We start from the raw sequence: 19,187 nt of genomic DNA, 5'->3' as shown, positions 1-19,187 counted from the left end.
ATGGATGGGTGGAAATATGCACAAAATCACAGATACTGATATATGTATTTCCTATGTTCGAATTTGTATCACACTTAACTGTGTCCCATCTTATCTCCTTAGACTTGTTCAGCTTAGCCCTGAAAGGCAGAACCAGGAGTGATGGATAGCCGGTGCAATGAAGCAAATCAAAGCTTGATGCAAGAGAAATCATTTCCTAATGATCAGAGTCGTCCAAAAGAAAACGGTGTTATCTGGGGAAATGGCAGATTCCCCTTTACTAAAAGTCCTTAGGCAAATGCACCGTGGTCTATGATGGGGGATATTCCAGGCCATTCCAGTCAACTTGTCACAACATGACATGATCAACCTTTCCTGCTCTTGCACAGGCTGCCTCGCTGCCCCCTCTTTCTTCAAAGGTACCTGTTAGAACTGCCTCATACAAGAAGCCTTCCTTGATTGCCTCAGTTGTTAGTGTCCTACCCCCTTCAAAAAGTACTCTTTTTTGTGAATGTGTATTACCTTCTGTCTTGGAATCAATACTGTGTCAATACACAGTTTCAAGGCAGAAGAGAGGTAAGGGCTAGGCAATGGGGGTCAAGTAACTTGCCCAGGGTCACACAGCTGGGAAGTGTCTGAGGCCAGATTGGAACATGGGACCTCCCATCTCTAGGCCTGGCTCTCAGTCCACTGAGATATCCAGCTGTCCCCAGTTTTTAAATTTTTTAATCTATTTTTATTCTGGACTTAACGAATACTTGAATAAAAGCCATTTCCACAAACGGGGAACAGAAAAGGAGGATTATACATGAAACAACACATTTCAGGTATGTACAGTTTGCTTTGTAAAACATCTAGAATGAGTTCAGCCCATAGTTTCCAAAGTTGCCCTGCTTTGGAGAGCACATTTCCAGGCTCACATCTCTGCACTTTTTGGAAAGATACTTTCAATGGTCTTCTTTTGATTTCTGCTACCGTATCTCTGTGAGCAGTTACTCTCCCCCCCACTTCCATCTGAGAAAAGAAACACAACTCTTATACTATGTAGTCAATGTTGTCCTCCCTTCTACGCCGGTTCCTCTCAGGAAAGAAAAAAGAACTACTTGAGGGCAAGAACGATTTTTCTATCTGTCTCTGCATCCCAAGTGTCCATGATGGTTCCTGGTACCCAGAAGGCATTTCATCACTGTTTCCTGAATTGAAAAAATAGTAGCGATTCTTTTAGGGGTCTGGATTACCCTTGATGGCTGCTGAGGCCATTGGTTGGCACCGAAATTCTGTGAGTCAGGGCTCCCCCCTCCCAGGACCGTCACTTTCATGAGTTCGAAGACTCTCGTCTCTTTCTACTCTGTAGGTGACCATCCAAAAAATGATTTCCTACAACTCCTTCGGAGATGTAAACCAGACCACCATTGCTAGGCAGTGTGAGAGCCTCATGTTAGGCACCTGTGCTGTTTTCTGAGGAAACTTCTCCTAAATTAACTAATGGCTAACAAAGAAAGGCTCCAGAAGAGGGGGCAGGGAGGGGAGCACCACTGCCAACAGAATTCAGGAAAGCTTTGTTCACATGTGAAAAAAAATGCCCTGAGATCCTAGGTAGGGATTAAAAATTCTAATTAAGTCAAGCACACTATTATGAAAATAAGGCCAACAACAAGAAAATGTAAGGCCAAATGACCAAAGGCTATTTCCCAAAGATCAGAGAGGAACTTGAAGAAGGCTAAGTCCTAGACAGCCAGAGAGAGAGGGAGAGAGGGAGAAGGAAAAGGAGAGGGGGAGAGAGAAAGACAGAGAGACAGACAGAGACAGACAGAGAGAGAGGCAGACAAGAAAGAGACAGAGAGAGAGAGAAACAGGAAGACAAAGACAGAGAGAGGCAGAGATAGACAGAGAGACAGAGAGACAGAGACAGACAGAGAGAGAGACAGACAAAGAAAGAGACAGAGAGAGAGAAACAGGGAGACAAAGACAGAGAGAGGCAGAGACAGACAGAGAGACAGAGACAGAGACAAACTGAGAGAAGCAGAGAGATAGAAAGAGACAGGGAGGCAGTGTCCATCAGCTTTACAAGGGCCTCCAAATTTGAAATTGGTACATCTCAGCTACAAAAGCAAAGGAGAGAAAACGGGGGTCCAAAGGCTCAGTCACTTAAGCCCAACCAAATCTGTTCCAGGGTATGGAGTTGCTGAGACAAGCTGGCCAATTCAATTACTGGCAACATTTATCAGACATCTCTTGTGCTGGCGTCAGCGATGCCAACAGCTTCCCAGCAGCCCATGCAAACCACAGAATGGCTTTTTGGGGGGTTGTTTTTGCCAGATAAGAAGTAAAGAATTCCTGTTTATTTTACTCCCTGGGAGCTTTCTGGTGGGCAGAGGAGTGGGGAAGGGAGAGGGTCAAGGGAGCTAAAACATCCCTGGTTAACACACCCAGGGGCTAATGAACTTATTTACAGCCTCATCTGTCCAGCCTAGCCCTTGAGGTTTAGTAGCAGGAAATCTTTGTGGAGGGCAAATGAGGAGCCATAAGACCTCAGCTTCTACTCAGGGATCCAAGTGACCTTGGGTAAATCATTTGCCTTGAACCTCAGTTTCCATTGTAAAATAGAAAGTCTCCCCAATCCAGTGGGCTCTGCTGAGAAGCGCTAGCAAGAGTGGAGGTCGCCATGCTTTGTAAACTCTAAGGCACTCGATCCCCATTAAAGACTATCCCAATGGTCATTCTGCTTCTGGCCAATGAAGCCTTGCAATCTGTGTGATGTTGCTTTGTTCACTTTCTAACACTCTCTGTTCCAGTAGTAGACTGTCTGCACTCTCTAGTCGATGTGAAGAGGCATATTGCATAATCAGGTCCTCACCGCTGGAAGCTAGGCCTCCCAGAAGGAGCATTAGGGGGTTTTTTGACACCCAACAAGTTGCTGCTGACTTGGATTGAGGTTGTGGTCCACTGAAATCCCAGCTCTTTTTCTGGCAAACTCCTGTAGAACTATGTCCCCCGTCCCATACTTTCTAAACTTGATTTGGGGAACTAAAGTCCTAGATTATATTTACTCATACCGAATGTCATCTTATCAGGCACCTTAACACACCAGCTCAGCAAGATCTTTTGGGCGCCCGACTCGACTGGCCGGGGTATCAGCTCGGCCTCCCTGCCTTGTGGCATCTGCAAAGTGGCTATTCCAATGATTTGCTACACACTTGCTATTCACATGGCACGACCCTCTAGCCGAGGGCCAGCTCTCTGTGGACAAGGCTTGTCTTTTTCAAGCCAGGGCCGAGCACAGGCCCAGTGCATAGTAGGAGGTACTTATATATCTGCGATGGATTGAATCGGAATGACTACATCTAGTTAAACAAACTTGAGTAGTTCCATGTTGCAGAATGAATGAATGAGTGAATGAATGAATGAATCACATAAACATTTTCATAAGGGGAAAAATGCGTCTGTGCTAAGAAGCTAGCGAGAGATAGCGATAAGTAAAGGATGGGCCGCTTTACCGTGTCTGGGTGAGAACAGTGGCGATTTGGATCTGCCTGCTTGTTCGGGCCGGGGCGTCACAAGTTGGACGGGCCGGGATTGCTTATCTGCCAGCTTCCGGAAACAACTCTGCCGGTTCTGGAACATGCTGCGAATGTTTTCCAGCTTGGTTTGGACAGCCTGGATCTGAGCCTGCAGAGTGCCAAATGAGATGCTGAATCAAAGACTGAATGGAAATCATCGGCGAAACGAAGGCCCCCCAAACCTCTAGTGCCTCCCCAGAGAAGAGAACAGCACGCACCAAAAGGAGGAATTTCAACTGAGGGCTTAAGATGTGTCAAGTCGGAAACCTTGAGGAAAGTAATGTAAAGCAGATTAATGTATTAAAGCCTCGTCATGGCTACAAAGCCACAACTCTAACACCTCCACCAGGAAGCCAATGACCCCGAGAAGGTTGATGCAGCCTCAGCGAGCAGGGAGAACAGGCTTGGAGAAATCTCATCCTTTTATTTCAAAGAAAACACAAAATTTTTCCCTTCCCAGGCTGAAAGAGTCAACGTGGACAGTTGGCTCCTTTCCGAATAGGATCATGTCATTGATTATGTAAACGACCTGGACCTCAGTTTCCTATTCCCTGAAACGAAAGGGACATCCTTTCTAGCTCTAGAGCAATTTTAGATAGGCGAAAGGCAACTTGCCGGCAGTAGTTCCAGCTCTAAAGCACACACAGGACAGACAGCCTTGCCCAATCGCGGTCTTCAGACACCAAAGAGAACATTTTTCTTTTTGTCCCAGCCTGACTTCTCTCTGGAGAAGTTCAAATAAAGTCAGCTTTCATCCCTACCAGGAAAGATGTCAACTGGTCACATTTGGGCCTTGCTGGCACCTTAGTCACAGATACTTTTACCTCAATTTGGAGTGTTTCTTGCCTGCTCCAGTACGCCTCTCAGTGCTGAGGGGCCCCACACTGCCCTCTGTCCTGTTGAGACCACTTTCTCTAAGTTTATGAGCTTATGTGTGGCCTTGAGCAAGTCACTTCAATCTCCCTGGGCCTCAGTTTCCTCATCTGTAAAATGAAGGCAGCAGGCTGAATGGCCTCCAGGTCCCTTCTAGCTCCATAAGGATGATCCTATTGAGAATGGTAGCCTGGAGTGGCTTGGCCAGTGCCCCCTCTGCCAGAGTTATGCTCTGACTGCATATACCATACCTTGAGTTCGGGAGTCAAAATGACCTCAAATTCCCGCTGTAGGACACGAGGATCATACTTTAAATTGGGGAGAGTCACATCAAGGAACTTCTCGATTTCATAAAGAGCTCTCTGAGCACCTTCTTTTGCCTGGCATTTATCCATCGGCTGATTAGCAAGGAGATAGGCCCCCTCATCACAGCACAGGAGAGCCTGGCAGGGAGAAGCGAAGCAAGATTGAACAAATCCATCCATTAAGGCAATAAGGAAAATGAACACGGCAATGGCATCTGCTCCGCATTGCATATTTTACTGAAATCAATAATGGAAATAAAAGACACCAGGCCAAAAAAAAAGCAGCCACATCTTTATGGAAATGATGCCTACTGATGGCAAACAGGAATGAAGGCTTTGAGCCTCAGGTCATGTCTCAAGGATAATGGATAGCAGTACTACAGCAGCACCCCCTGGAGGAACTGTGCCTATTGACCACTGGGCCCAAACACTCAAGGCAGTAGATTGAATCTTAAATGCCTTCATTTCCAGTAACAAAATCTATTGGTCGAGGCCCTCTCACATACGAGGTCGAGGCCCAGCACTAGGTCCTAAGGGAAATACCGAGTCTAAAGAAGGCGTGGGCCCTCCCTTCATCTAGCTCACAGTCTGCTGGGGGCGGGATGTAACACATGCTCACTCTAATACTATAATACTGGATGATGATCAATAAGAACTAATGTAAAGCACTTCTCAAACTGTAAAGTATTATATGTCAGTCAGTATTGGTAGGCCCTGCACCTGTGATTTCACTGGGCCAGGAGGCTCCCTCTACCAATGGAGGTTGGCACAAAGACTCCTAGATGCTGGCCTAGAAGATGAATGACTTGCCCAGGGTTACACAGCCAGTATGCATCAGAAGCAGAATTGGAACCTAGATCATCCTAACTCCCAGGCTAAATCCTCTGTCCTAAAGGTCAACAAACTACGGCCCACTTCCTGGGGGCTTTGTGTAGCCTGTGAGCAAAGAATGATGGTTGAGTTTTTGTACCGTTCTACCATGCTAGCTCTATTGGAGACTATGAAATGCCATGGTACTGGAGGAAAGTCTTTATCATGATGGGGGCTGAGGGAAATGGAATAGAGTCCTGACTTTCACTTGGACTTTAAGGGGGACTGTGAATTCAAGAAGCCGAGAAGCAAGAGAGGCCATTCCAGCTACAGCAACTAATGTCAGTGAAGACCAGATTGAGTGAGTCCAAGACTTGCCCAAGGGAAAAATCACCATGCAGTTACCTGGCTGGTAGTATTGCAATATGAGATAAGGCTAGAAAGGTCAAGCAGGCCAAGAGCGAGAGCAGCTTTGAATGATATGGGCTGAGGTCTGCCATGATAGGATCTGTGTGGTTGCAGTCTGCAGCATGCTTTGGTGGGAAGGAGAGAGTGGAGACAAGAGGATTGTTAAGGAGGCTACCGCAATTGTCCAGGCAAGTAGTGGTGAGAGTATGTGCTGGGTGATGCTCAGTGGAAGCCAAGAAAAGAAGGATGAGTGTGGATTCCCAAAAAGGAACCAAGAGAACTTGGTAATTGATTAGATAGTAGAGACAAGGGAAAGCAAAGAAGTCAGTGTGGCACAAATATCAAAAATGGCTAGCAGGGTCAATGGTGGGACCATCATAGGTAAACAAAATGAAGTCAGAAGAAAGGATGAACTTACAGAGAAAGAGACTTAGGATTCACAGAAGAAATAGGACAGATAAGCAGAATGTCAGGTTTGGGGAAGGATAAACATTTTATTTTAAGGAAATACATTTATATGAGGAAATCCAGGACCCGAAGTTGGGAGAGCCTCATAGAAAGCATTTGGGTGAAGAACAAAGGTGGAAAGAAAAAAGTGACATTGTCTTAAGTACTGTAGACCACACAGACAGAGAGCGGGAACAGATTACAAACCTGGCAAAGAGGCATGATATAGTTAGCAGTGATTGGGGCCTTCAATTATCTAAACATCTGCTGGAGTCCTCCCTCTGCCAAAAGGAGTTAGCTAATCATTTCTTAGCTTGCTTTAATGATCATTTCATCCTTCAAAAGGTGAAGGAAGCAATAAGGGGAATTGCTGTTCTGGACTAGATTCCCACAAAGAGAAAGTGGCCGCTGAAGGAGAAATGATGGAAAATGGCTGGGTTGGGGGGTGGGGGGGATGGAGAGGTGACCAGTCTGTCAGTATTTGTGATAGAGAAGGATGGGACTGATATGCACCCTAGATGTGAGGAGGGTAATTTTCAAAGGGCTTGGAGAAATTTCACAGTTAACTGTGTGGAAAGCTCTTGGAAAACCTTAAGGTACCATATAAATATGAATTATTTTTATTGATGTTATTATTTAGTATTCCATGTACTGCAGCACTATAAAGCCATTCAGCCTGGGAGGGAATGAAAGCTCTCCATTACATTCTGGAATATTGAAAGATGCAACAGATAGGTTGTACAGAGATGTTCTAAGCCTCAAGAAGGGCAAACTGCATCAATTTTTGGGAAAATGCAAGAGTTAAAGCTGCAAACTATAAGCTGGTGAGATCGATTTTGACTTATAGCAATTTTCTTAGAGAAGGTCAGCAAATGTGGAAAAAGAAGCAGTGAACACCAGGAGTTGGCATGGCTTCTTGAAGAAAAGACCATTCCAGACTAACCACATTTCCTCTGGTACCCAGGCTGCCACACTAGAAGATCCGGAGAAGGCTATAGATACAGCCAGTTCACATTTCACCAAAGCATCTGATAAAGTCTCTCCTGCTATTTTTGTGGACAAAATGGAGCAATGTTAGCTAGAAAAGAGTACAGTTGAGAGATTTCAAAACTAGCTGAAGGACAAGATGTGAAAATCATTCATGAGATACTGTTGTTGGAAAGAGGTTTCAAGTGGAGTGGAGTGTCTCCAGCTATGTGAGCTTGGTCCTGTGTGATTAAAAAAAATTTAACCAATCAATTCAACAAAGACATTCATGGCATTCTCATCAAATTTGCAGCTGTGAAATAGATGGATAGGATAACCAGCACAACGACTGATAAGAGAATAGGCACAAAACAATGGCAAGCTAAAATGACAAGTTGAATCTAACAATCAGTAGACGAGTACTGATTGTTGATTGATCTAATAAGGTGGAACCAATGTAAAGTCACATAACCGGGGTCAAAAAAGCAACTTCATAGGTGAAAATTGAGGAGGATTGGCTAAATTATAGTTATTTTGTACAAGATCTTTGGAAAGGTTTTGGTGGACCAATAGCTTAACACGTCAACAACCTGACAGAAGGGCAGAACATCAGATAGTGAGGGTTGAAGGTCCTGCTACATTTTGCCCTGATGTAAGCACATCTAATCTATTACCCTTAATTCTGGATGTCACATATCAGGAAGGCAAAGTATCCAAAGGAGGGCAGCTGGAAAGTCAAAGGAACTGGGGAAACTTTGTCTAAAAAAGGGATAATTCTACTTGGCCTCTACTTGGTCTACATTGGGAGCAAGTTAGAGAGGGTCAGATCTAGGATTGGTGCCAGGGGAAATGCCTAACAATTTGACCTGAGAGGTAGGGAGTTCCTGTTTACTGGGCATATTCAAGTAGTCTGGATGACCAATCACTTGTTATAAATGTAGTAGAAAGGATTCTTGGCTAAGAAAGGAGGAGGACCTTCTCATCCATAAAATGAAGGAATTTGAGTGGATGACTGTACAGGGTTTCTCTACCCTAAAGCTGTGTTTCTATTTATTATCCTTTGAAACCTTGAATGCAGCTATCACATGCCTTCCCTACATCTTCTCTTCTCCAGGCCAAAAATCGATCCTCATATGGCATCATGGGCCAAAGGCCCTTGGCCATCAGGGTTGGGGTTAAACTAGATGATCTCTGAGGTCTTTTCTAAGATCTCATAATTCTATGATGAGGAACTTTGGGTTTAAGATATATTCAGTTTGAGCTACCTGTGAGACAACAAGGTAGACCCACCCTGTAAGGATTAGAGGATGATGGGTTATCTCCCTACAGTTAGGATATAAACACCTTAAGGGCAGAAACTCTCTCTACTTTTGCATTTACAACCCCACTGCTTGGCAGGTAGTAACCATTTCATCTCATTCATGCATTATCTATATAGCTCTGCGAGTCAAATAGGAGGGAGTTGCGCTCACAAGGGTAAAATGAGCTTGCTCTCGGGAATGACCCCATTTCTCAGAATGCTCACTACCTGACGCAGCCGGTTCTGGAGTTCCAAGGTCTTGGTGAGCTTCTTGTCTTTGGCTTTCAGCTCTTCAGACAATACATCTGTTTGGTGTCTTAACTCATTGCACCTCTGGCAGATTAACTCAACTGCATAGTGGTGACTGGCTGCAAGCTGGTGCCCGTGTAGTATCACAAGCTGGGCCTTTCCAATCAACTCCTGGAGTGGAATAGAAAGCAGCAACTCTCAAGCCCCAGTTGTCAACTAACACCAGCATCCTTGAGCACCTACAACCACACTGCCCTGTTGCCCATCTTTCCCATGCACCCAAGCTCATTAGAAACATGCTCTCTTTATTCCAATCACTTTCACAGAGGCGTCTGGCATAGCTGCAGCCCACTAGTGGAAACAATCTACTGCATTTCCTGCAGGGGCTTCCTTCCACAGCTCCATTCCCAGTTCCCCCAATATATCCAACAAGGTCATAAAAGCCAACTCTAATTCTGTTGAGCTATACAATGGGAATAGAGGAGCTGCTTATTCCCACCCCCCAAAACACCCATTCCATTTGAGCAGAATGAGGGGGAAGGAAGGGACTGAAGACATCATTTTACCTTAGCCATCTCATCCAAGGTCCCCAACTCCGTGAGCCTTTGCTTCACATCTGCTGGGCTGTTTCCAGTACTGGGTACAGCAGCTTGCTGGTTCATCAAGAATTCTATAGCATCCTTAAGCTAAAGATATGAAGGGAACAGTTGTCTGTGATGCACATTTTTTTTCTTTTTAGATTTGAAAAAATTAATTTAATTGATTTAGAATATTTCCATGGTTACATGATTCATTGATGTACAAATTTTTTTTAAATATATTTTATTTGATCATTTCCAAGCATTATTCGTTAAAGACATAGATCATTTTCTTTTCCTCCCCCCCACCCCCCATAGCCGACGCGTAAGTCCACTGGGCATTAGATGTTTTCTTGATTTGAACCCATTGCTTTGTTGATAGTATTTGCATTAGAGTGTTCATTTAGAGTCTATCCTCTGTCATGTCCCCTCAACCTCTGTATTCAGGCAGTTGCTTTTTCTCGGTATTTCCACTCCCATAGTTTATCCTTTGCTTATGAATGGTGTTTTTTTTCTCCTGGATCCCTGCATATTGTTCAGGGACATTACACCGCCACTAATGGAGAAGTCCATAACGTTCGATTATACCACAGTGTATCTCTGTGTACAATGTTCTCCTGGTTCTGCTCCTCTCGCTCTGCATCACTTCCTGGAGGTTGTTCCAGTCTCCATGGAACTCCTCCACTTTATTATTCCTTTTAGCACAATAGTATTCCATCACCAACATATACCACAGTTTGTTCAGCCATTCCCCAATTGATGGGCATCCCCTCGTTTTCCAGTTTTGGGCCACCACAAAGAGCGCAGCTATGAATATTTTTGTACAAGTCTTTGTGTCCATTATCTCTTTGGGGTACAGACCCAGCAGTGCTATGGCTGGGTCAAAGGGTAGATATTCTTTTGTCGCCCTTTGGGCATAGTTCCAGATTGCCCTCCAGAATGGTTGGATCAGTTCACAGCTCCACCAGCAATGAATTAATGTCCCTACTTTGCCACATCCCCTCCAGCATTCATTACTTTCTTTTGCTGTTATGTTAGCCAATCTGCTAGGCGTGAGGTGATACCTCAGAGTTGTTTTGATTTGCATCTCTCTGATTATAAGAGATTTAGAACATTTTTTCATGTGCTTGTTAATAGTTTTGATTTCTTTATCTGAGAACTGCCTATCCATTTCCCTTGCCCATTTATCAATTGAGGAATGGCTGGATTTTTTGTACAATTGATTTAGCTCATTATAAATATGAGTAATTAAACCTTTGTCAGAGGTTTCTATGAAGATTTTTTCCCAATTTGTTGTTTCCCTTCTGATTTTAGTTATATTGGTTTTGTTTGTACAAAAGCTTTTTAGTTTGATGTAGTCAAAATTATTTATTTTACATTTTGTGATTCTTTCTATATCTTGCTTGGTTTTAAAGCCTTTCCCCTCCCAAAGGTCTGACATGTATACTATTCTGTGTTTACCCAATTTACTTATGGTTTCCTTCTTTATGTTTAAGTCACTGATGTACAAATTTTAAAAGTGCTTTCCTCTCTAAATAAATTTCCTCGAAAACACGATTTTATAAATATCAAGAGGAAAAAAGAATCTTCCCCCCAAAAAAAGGTTTTGCAACTATAACCATAATAATAAATGATAGATACCATTTTATAGCCCTCTCAATAAATTTCCTCCTTTGATCCTCCCATTAAATCACTGAGGAAGGTTCTAATACGCCCATTTACATTAATGAAGCAACTGAGGCTCCCAAAGATGACATCACTTACTCAGGGTCACCTACTTTGTAAATATAGAAGTCGGGATTCAAACCCAGTTTTTCCCAACTCCATGCAGAATACTACTACAACCAACTGGCCTTAGGGGAGAGGGAATGCTACAAAAACTATTCAAATGGATCCACTCCCTGCCCTGAACTTCCATTCCAGGACAGAACAGCACACCAACATGAACAAGTATTGATAAGGTGGAGAGACAAAAAGGTCACGATAATGTCAGTGGATCACATTTATAGAGCATTCAGCCATTTGTAAAAGCTTCCCTGGAACTTTCACCCATTTTTCTTTTTTTTTTCTCTCTGAAGCTAGGCCTAATTCCATTTCCAGCTTCATTGAGGTAGAAGGAATTTGGGATGATTTGGAATCAAAGATCCTGATCCTGATTCCCACCTCTGATACCTGCTAAGTGCGTGACTAAGTACCAGTCACTCTAGGCCACAGCCATCCATTCATAAAATGAGGGGATCAGAGTGGGCGGCTCAGTCCAGGGTCTTTCTTCTCTAAAGCTATGCCTCTATGACCCCTCGATACCTTGAAGACACTATCTTGCTCCTTTCCTAAGTCTTCTCTTCTCCAGGCTAAACATCATCAGTTCCTACATTTGATCTTCACATGGCATGGACTCGAGGCTCTTCGCCATCTGAGCTGTCCTTTTCTGGACATGTTCTGGATTATCAATATTCTTCCTAATACATGATATAAAGAATTGACCACAATGCCCTAGAGGTGGTGCGGATAAAGAAGAGAACTGAGAGACTACCACTTCCCCATTCCTGGAAGCTATGTCCCTCTGAATGAAGCCCAACACCCCATCAGCTTTTCTGGCTGCCACATCACAGGGCTGCTTCATATGGAGCTTCCAACCCACGAACAAATTCAGATTTTTTCAGATAAACTGCTGTTTTGCCATGAATCACTGCCATCTTGCTTATTTGAGGCTGACTACTCTTTAAGTCTGGCCCATTCATAGTAGAAAGAAGATAGAGTATTGGACTTGGAACCAGGAAGATTTAGATTCAAACTCTACCTCAGATATTTAAGAGCAATGTGACCATAGGTATAGCTCTCCACTTCTCTGAACCTTAATTTCCCCATCTGTAAAATGGGTATGATAATAATAGAATGTACCCCACCGAGTGGCCACATAGAAGAAAGTAAATGATCTACAGACAACCTTTTGCAAACTTTAAGACATTATAAAAATGACACCAGCGATGGTGATATGATTGGGGATGTAGGCTCTAAATGATCACCCTAGTGCAAATATCAATAACATGGAAATAGGTTTTGATCAAGGACACATGTAAAACCCAGTGGAATTGCGTGTCGGCTATGGGAAGGGGTGGTGGGAGGGGAGGGGAAAAATATGATTCTTGTAACCAAGGAATAATGTTCTAAATTGACTACCTAAATAAAATTTTCAGAAAAAAAATAAAAATGACACCAGTTATAAATCATTCAACTATTTTTAGAAACACCTAATTGTGCAGTCAATGAACCTCAAATCTCTCTTTCTTGACTGCCAGGATAAAGAGACTTTGAAAAATAAAACCAATTACAAATCTGGGGGGGGGGACAGTAACATGAGGTACTGTGAGAGCAAAATTATTTTAATGAAAATGCCCAAAATCTCCTAAGAAAAGAAAAATAAGGTTAACTTGCCTCTACGAAATTCTGCTCAAATTTCCACAGCTGGACATACTGATCCATCTTGAGTTGATGCTTGTCCCAAAAGTCATCAAAAGCCACTTCCATCTCATGCAATTGAGCAAGTAATCTTGACAAAGCAAAGTCCAAGGATGATTGTTAGTGAGTGTGAGTGAGTGTGTGTGTGTGTGTGTGTGTGTGTGTGTGTGTGAAACATTAATTTTCCAGAGAAACAATTAGGCTCAACAAACTGAGAAATAAGGGCAAAGCTCTAGCCCATGATGTCCCACAGACGTAGAAAACCAGCCGACTCTTTAGGATTTTCTAGGACTGCCTAATGTAGGAGCTAAAAGAGAACTCAGTGAATATGTACCTTAGCCCCTCACTTGACAGATGGAGAAAGTGAGTCACTGAGCTGGAAAGTAAATCCAGGTGCCAAATCCTGCTTTATCGGGGACAGTCTACCACTAGGGATCACCATTAACATTTCTTGGAAAGTTTAATCTGGAAGGTTTTAGACACCCAAGAAGACCTCTGTACTTAGGAGACTAGGGTGGAAGAATCAGACTTTCCCCTCAAAATTATAACAAAGCTGACCTCTTCACAGTCAGGTTTTTGAAGACAGGGACTATTTTATTTTTTTCTCTGCATATCACAGCATCCCAGATGTCTATATCCCAGCACCTAGCACATACCATGTGTGCTTAATGAATTCTTGTCAAATGGAACTAAAAAAACCCCAAAGACACATGGTACTCACCTTTTAACAGTTTCCCAATCTCCACATTTCTCTTTAGAACATTCCTTGGAGTCTTTGGTGTGAGGCACTTCAAAGGTCCTTAGCAGCATGTTGCCTTCTTTCATAACACTGATTATCTCTTCCTATGAAAGAATACGAACAGAGAAGGATTGTTCTTTGAAAACCTTCAAGTTTATCGACTCAAATCTTGCCTCCATTTAGTCATGAGGATATATTCTTGAAGCAAAATGAGAAGGAAAACCAACCTACTGGAATAGCTTGGTTCTACATAGGCTGATTAGTCTAGAATTGGTCCTGGTCAAAGGCAGCCAATAACTCAGGGTTGAGTCAGACACTCATGGCCTATAGTCTAGTTCGAATAAGCACATCCCAGTTACAGCAACAGGTCCCTCTTTTGTCCTCCCATCCAAGAAGTAATGCTTAGTATGCTGGTCCTCTGAAGAGGCATATGACCCTAGTCAGTTGTCATCATCATTCCTTGATGATGAGAATTGTCTAGGCCCTCCTTTATGAATCTTTTCTGAGTTTGAATGCCCACAGGGCAAAATCAAGCCCCCACATTACCAGAGAGAGCTGAGGGAGAAAGTGCTTGCTTTGGGAGCCTGGACATGCAAAAATGTCCTCAGGCACTGGGAAGAGGGAGAATGGAGCAGAGCCCCAAGGGCCAGCTCTGCATGGGTGCCATGTCTTCATCAATGCTGTTCTTGGCTCTTCAGCTTTTTCCCGATTTCCCATTCATTACAGCAGACAGCATCTCAATAGTATTTGTATCATCCTTAATAAGTTAAGTAAAAATAATGGCTTCACTTTGAAAAAGTGAGCACCACTATGCCTAAAAGCCCATGGCCTGCCACTGCACCCCAGCATGCCCTCTCCTGCTAATTCAGCTAGCTTGGCTTTCAATACAGCCAGCTTTCTAAAGAGCTTACAATTCATTCAGCTATGTCTGAAAAGATCCTTAAACACAGAGTAACACGATTTTTACGCTGATGCATTGAACACATCTCCCCAGTAGCCCAGAAGCTGGGTCATTAGGAGCCTTTGTGAAAGCAAGATTTAAAGTGGATTCTAGTAGAAAATCGTACCCATAATACTTGTCTCCTCAGCTGGCTTCCTCAATGGAGAACAGAAGTAGTCTGCCCTAGAGGGGCCAGAGTGGAGAGGAGAAGGCCTTTCACTGGACCTGTTTAATCTAAAGACTCAACAAGCATTATTTCTTCTTCTTCTTCCTCTTCTTCCTCTTCTTCTTCTTCTTCTTCCTCTTCTTCCTCTTCTTCTTCCTCTTCCTCCTCTTCTTCTTCCTCTTCTTCTTCTTCCTCTTCTTCCTCTTCTTCTTCCTCCTCTTCTTCTTCTTCCTCCTCTTCTTCTTCTTCCTCCTCTTCTTCTTCTTCCTCCTCTTCTTCTTCTTCCTCTTCTTCTTTCTCTTCTTCTTCCTCTTCTTCTTCTTCTTCTTCTTCGCATATATATATATATATGTGTGTATATTATTATTATTAGCATAGACTATGTGACAGGGACAGGTAGTAAAATGGATAGAGTACCAAGCATGGACTCAGGAAGACAAGTTTAAATGTGGCCTCAGATGCTTCCTAGCTATGTGACCCTGGGCAAGTCATTTCAGTCTGTTTGTCTTAGTTTCTTCATCTGGAAAATGAGCTAGAGAAAATGGCTAACCACTCCAGGAATTGCCAAGAAAATCCCAACAACTGAAGAAACAGAAACAAATCTCTTCATGAGTACACATATTGGGTCTCTCCAGTGTAGATCAGACAAAAAGAGAAAGAAGCGGGGTGAGGGGTGGACAGACAGTCTGTAACAGAAGTAGCTAATGTCTCTCTACAAGGAAAGGAGAACTCATGACATCAACGGAAAGCTCCATTCTACTAGCCTTACCTTCAACTGAAAGTATTTTTGGGTGCGGATTGTCAATAGTTGCTCAATGGAGAAAGAGTCATCTGGCAATTCTGTTTCAGCCAACTCTGTCCCAAAGGACTGCAGTATCTGTGCAATATCCTTCACAGTAAGGGCAAAGTTTTCAATAGCCTGTGAAGGGACAGTGGTTAGGTCAGGTCCAGTCCAATCATCAGAAGAGCCCGGCCAACACACTTCATGCTTCCTCTACACGTGACAGTACACGAGCTCCCAACAGAAGCCCTGTTTGCTTAGTGACTAACTCTTCAACTCTGTAAGCAATGAAGAGGCCAAGCAGACACGTACCCTCATGAGTCTCCCTGTTCCTAATATCTTTCCTTAAATATTCCAAATTTGGGTGGTTTTATTACTTGAATGCTTGAGGAAATGATCACTCTATAGAACAAGTAATGGCTCCCTGGTTTCATGGCAAAGACAGAGTCTGACCCTATACTAGCTCTTCAGTCTTTTAAATACTGTACTCAAGAAAATGTTTTTCACTAATGTGATGCTTGAAGGAAAGCAATCATAACTAGCATTTATACAGGGCTTGTAGGTTCACAAAACACCTTCTATGCATTATGTCATTTGACCATCACAATATCACTTTTGGGGGGAGATGCTATTATTCTCATTTTAAGGACGGGGAAACCGAGGCTCAAGGATGTGATATCACTTTCCCAGGGTTGCATGATTAAAAGCAAGATTCAAAGTCCAGCCCTCTATCTAGTCCCCTATGCACCATGAAGGGCAACTGATCTTCATTTGTCATCATTTCTGGATGAAACATGAATCCTAGAAGCTAACAAAACAAAGTCATGAGGGGAAAATTCTGGACACCTACTTTCTGAGCCCGAGCGGCCACTTCTACAGAGGTTATACTTATACACTTCTCTCTCTAGTCGAAAAAAAAAGTCATTTGTACACTTTAAGGAGCTAGAGAAGTATCGTCCATTTGTATGGAAGTCACCCCAGGTGGTGAGCACCCTGGAACAAAGTCCCTTTCACCCAGAAACAGTTATGGCTTTGCACATGAAATCATCCCATTCCAATCCTCTCATCCCCACACAAATATGGGGAAAGAATTGATTACAGAAACAGCTTCCAAAGCCTCCTGCTCTTCTTTTAATTTGGGGCTAACGCTTGAGGTCACACCTGAGGTTGATGGGATCCAGGGAAAGATTTCAGAGTCATGATTTCCCCCTACACATCACTAACTCTGCTTCAATATAATTGGTTTCCTTTGTAATCCCATGATTGTGACTTTAAGCGGTCTGTAATGAGGGATCCCTGGGTTTCCCCAGATGGCTAAAGAGGTCCGGGACCCCCAAAATGGTCAGAAAATGGACTTACTGTTCTGAAGATAACCCATTCACTGTGACAGTATTCCAGGGTGCCTCCAAATTCAGGGGTTAACTGCTTCTCGTCAATGTAACTCAGTAACTCACTGACAGAGCTCAGCATCACAACCTGCAAAGAGGAGGAACACCACGCTGTTCAGTCTCCTTTGACTACAGCCCTCAAATGAATGCAGAAACAACATTTCACTGGCTTTCAGCAAAAACCAAATCTTTTTAAGTTCTGCTCTCAGTTTTCTCATAATCACACACACACACACACACACACACACACATGCACACACTGTCTTAATTCACTGCCTTCTCAGGGAACTATGTTTATATTTTATAAAAACATGCATCTATGAAACCCATCAAATAGCTGCATCTCCTACATCCAAAAGTATACATTGTCAAAGGGAAGGTTTCAAAATGGGGGAGAGAACATACAGGTTCCCCGTATCCTAGAGCCCTAATTAGAGGCAATGGGGAAAGGGGGCTCTGGGCCAAGGCCTCCATGTTAATCCTGGTGCTGCAGAAGAAAGGGTAGAATGGCAAAACCCTCCATGGGACCCAATTTTCTTTGTTTTCTCACTTAAATTGAGATCACTACCCCAGTACCTGGAACTATACCAGGTACTTAATAAATGGTTGTGAAACTGTAGAAGGAATGGCAAGTAAAAAAAAAAGAGAATGAATGCTTTTACATCTTTTGTAAAATATTAAGCAATGTTTTCTTTCTCTTTGATCTTAATGGGGGAAAGGCCAACTATTTTCTTTAATAGAGATTTAGCACCAGGGGAAGGGGGCAACATTCAGAAAACCTACGGCACTGATAAAACACATTTTAAAAAAATAAGAATATTTTAAAATTTGATTTCTCAATTATTTACATTTTAATTTCTACTCTTGAAAATGGTCTACTGGCTTCCAGGCAAGCAGAACTCCTAAAGAGACAGTGCATTGCAAAGTCTTCATGAGGATGAGATGGCCTGAACATTTATCAGCAATACTCTTTTTTAATTGAAAATTTGTATTTAATTAGTTAATTTAGAATATTTTTCCATGATTACATGATTCATGTTCTTTCCCTCCCCTCCTATAACCAACATACAATTCTACTGGGTTTTACATGTGTCCTCAATCAGAACCCATTTCCATATTGTTGATGTTTGCACTAGGCAGATCACTTACAGTCTACATCCCCAATCATATCCCCTCAACCCATGTGATCAAGCAGTTGTTTTTCTTCTGCATTTCTGCTCCCACAGTTCTTTCTCTGGATGTGCAGAGTGTTCTTTCTCCTAAGTCCCTCAGAATCACCCTGGATCGTTGCATTGTATTAGCAATACTCTTACCGGCAATCTGAGAATGAAATCATCTTGACTGAAGCGAAAGCCGATGTCTGTAAAAGTACGTTGGATAAAGCCTGTGGGCCGCAAGACCATAACCAAATGCAAGTTCCCTGGAAAAGAGGCCTGGGGACAAAAATACCAAAGCCAGTCAGTAGATGTTCCCCACCTTGGCCGGTCTCACCAGTGAGATCAAGACAGTCACTGGATAAGTTCCAAGATAAGTTATAAGACAGTATCTGGATAACCTACATGGTTTAAAAAAGAAAAAAGAATTATGAAAGCAGAATTTATTGTCTGTACATAAAAAATAAAACCCCAAATCTTCAATAATAAATCTCAACAAAGAAACAAAAGAAAGAATATAATTGGAATTGAAATACATATAAGTGAAGGAAATCTAGAAAAAAAGAATCTAAAAACAATGGCATCAAGAGGAATTTACTCAGGGCAGCTCAGTGACTCAGTGGATAGAGAGTCAGGCCTAGAATTGAGAAGTCCTGGGTTCAAATTTGACCTAAGATACTTCCTAGCTGTGTTACCCTGGGCAAGTCACTTAACATCCATTGTCCAGTCCTTACTGCTTCTGCCTTGGAACTGATACACAGTCTTGACTCTAAGAAGAAGGAAGGGAGGGAGGAAAGGAGGGAGGGAGGGAGGGAGGGACGGTGGGATAGAAGGAGAGAATGAACAAAGGAATCAGTTTTTTCCCTAGGCCATGAAAACATACTGAATTCAAAGACAGGATACAGTCTAAAGAATATTGATCTACTGGAAGAACAGGACAAGTAAAAAAACCCAGAAAATCATAATGCAAGAAATAATATGGGAAATCTACCCAGAGTTTCTGTATACAGAAAATGAAATACAAATTCAAAGATTAACTCCAGGAAAAAAAAACACAAGTCTGATAACTAAGACATATATAGTGG

At 42.7% G+C, this 19,187-nt stretch overlaps 1 protein-coding gene across 5 annotated transcripts in view; it reads right to left on the bottom strand.

Annotated features, from left to right (window-relative positions):
- MCF2 (MCF.2 cell line derived transforming sequence) overlaps positions 1 to 19,187 on the bottom strand; it is a 137,694-nt gene that overhangs the window by 45,274 nt on the left and 73,233 nt on the right. For 4 of the 5 annotated variants that reach the window (XM_056809622.1, XM_056809623.1, XM_056809624.1 and 1 more), the window contains 8 exons: positions 18,262 to 18,381; positions 16,920 to 17,036; positions 15,549 to 15,698; positions 13,656 to 13,777; positions 12,911 to 13,025; positions 9,464 to 9,583; positions 8,877 to 9,068; positions 3,477 to 3,648 (listed from right to left, as the gene is read on the bottom strand). In XM_056809622.1, coding sequence (XP_056665600.1) covers positions 3,477 to 3,648; positions 8,877 to 9,068; positions 9,464 to 9,583; positions 12,911 to 13,025; positions 13,656 to 13,777; positions 15,549 to 15,698; positions 16,920 to 17,036; positions 18,262 to 18,381 — 1,108 coding nt within the window. Of the gene's footprint in view, positions 1 to 3,476; positions 3,649 to 4,663; positions 4,856 to 8,876; positions 9,069 to 9,463; positions 9,584 to 12,910; positions 13,026 to 13,655; positions 13,778 to 15,548; positions 15,699 to 16,919; positions 17,037 to 18,261; positions 18,382 to 19,187 lie in introns of all 5 variants that reach the window. The other variant, XM_056809627.1, reaches the window with a different exon arrangement.

This window comes from Monodelphis domestica, chromosome X (genome assembly GCF_027887165.1).
Source record: "Monodelphis domestica isolate mMonDom1 chromosome X, mMonDom1.pri, whole genome shotgun sequence".
NCBI lineage: Eukaryota > Metazoa > Chordata > Mammalia > Didelphimorphia > Didelphidae > Monodelphis > Monodelphis domestica.
The sequence above is the reverse complement of the archived record's forward strand: the minus strand, read 5'-3'. Positions and strand labels throughout refer to the sequence as shown.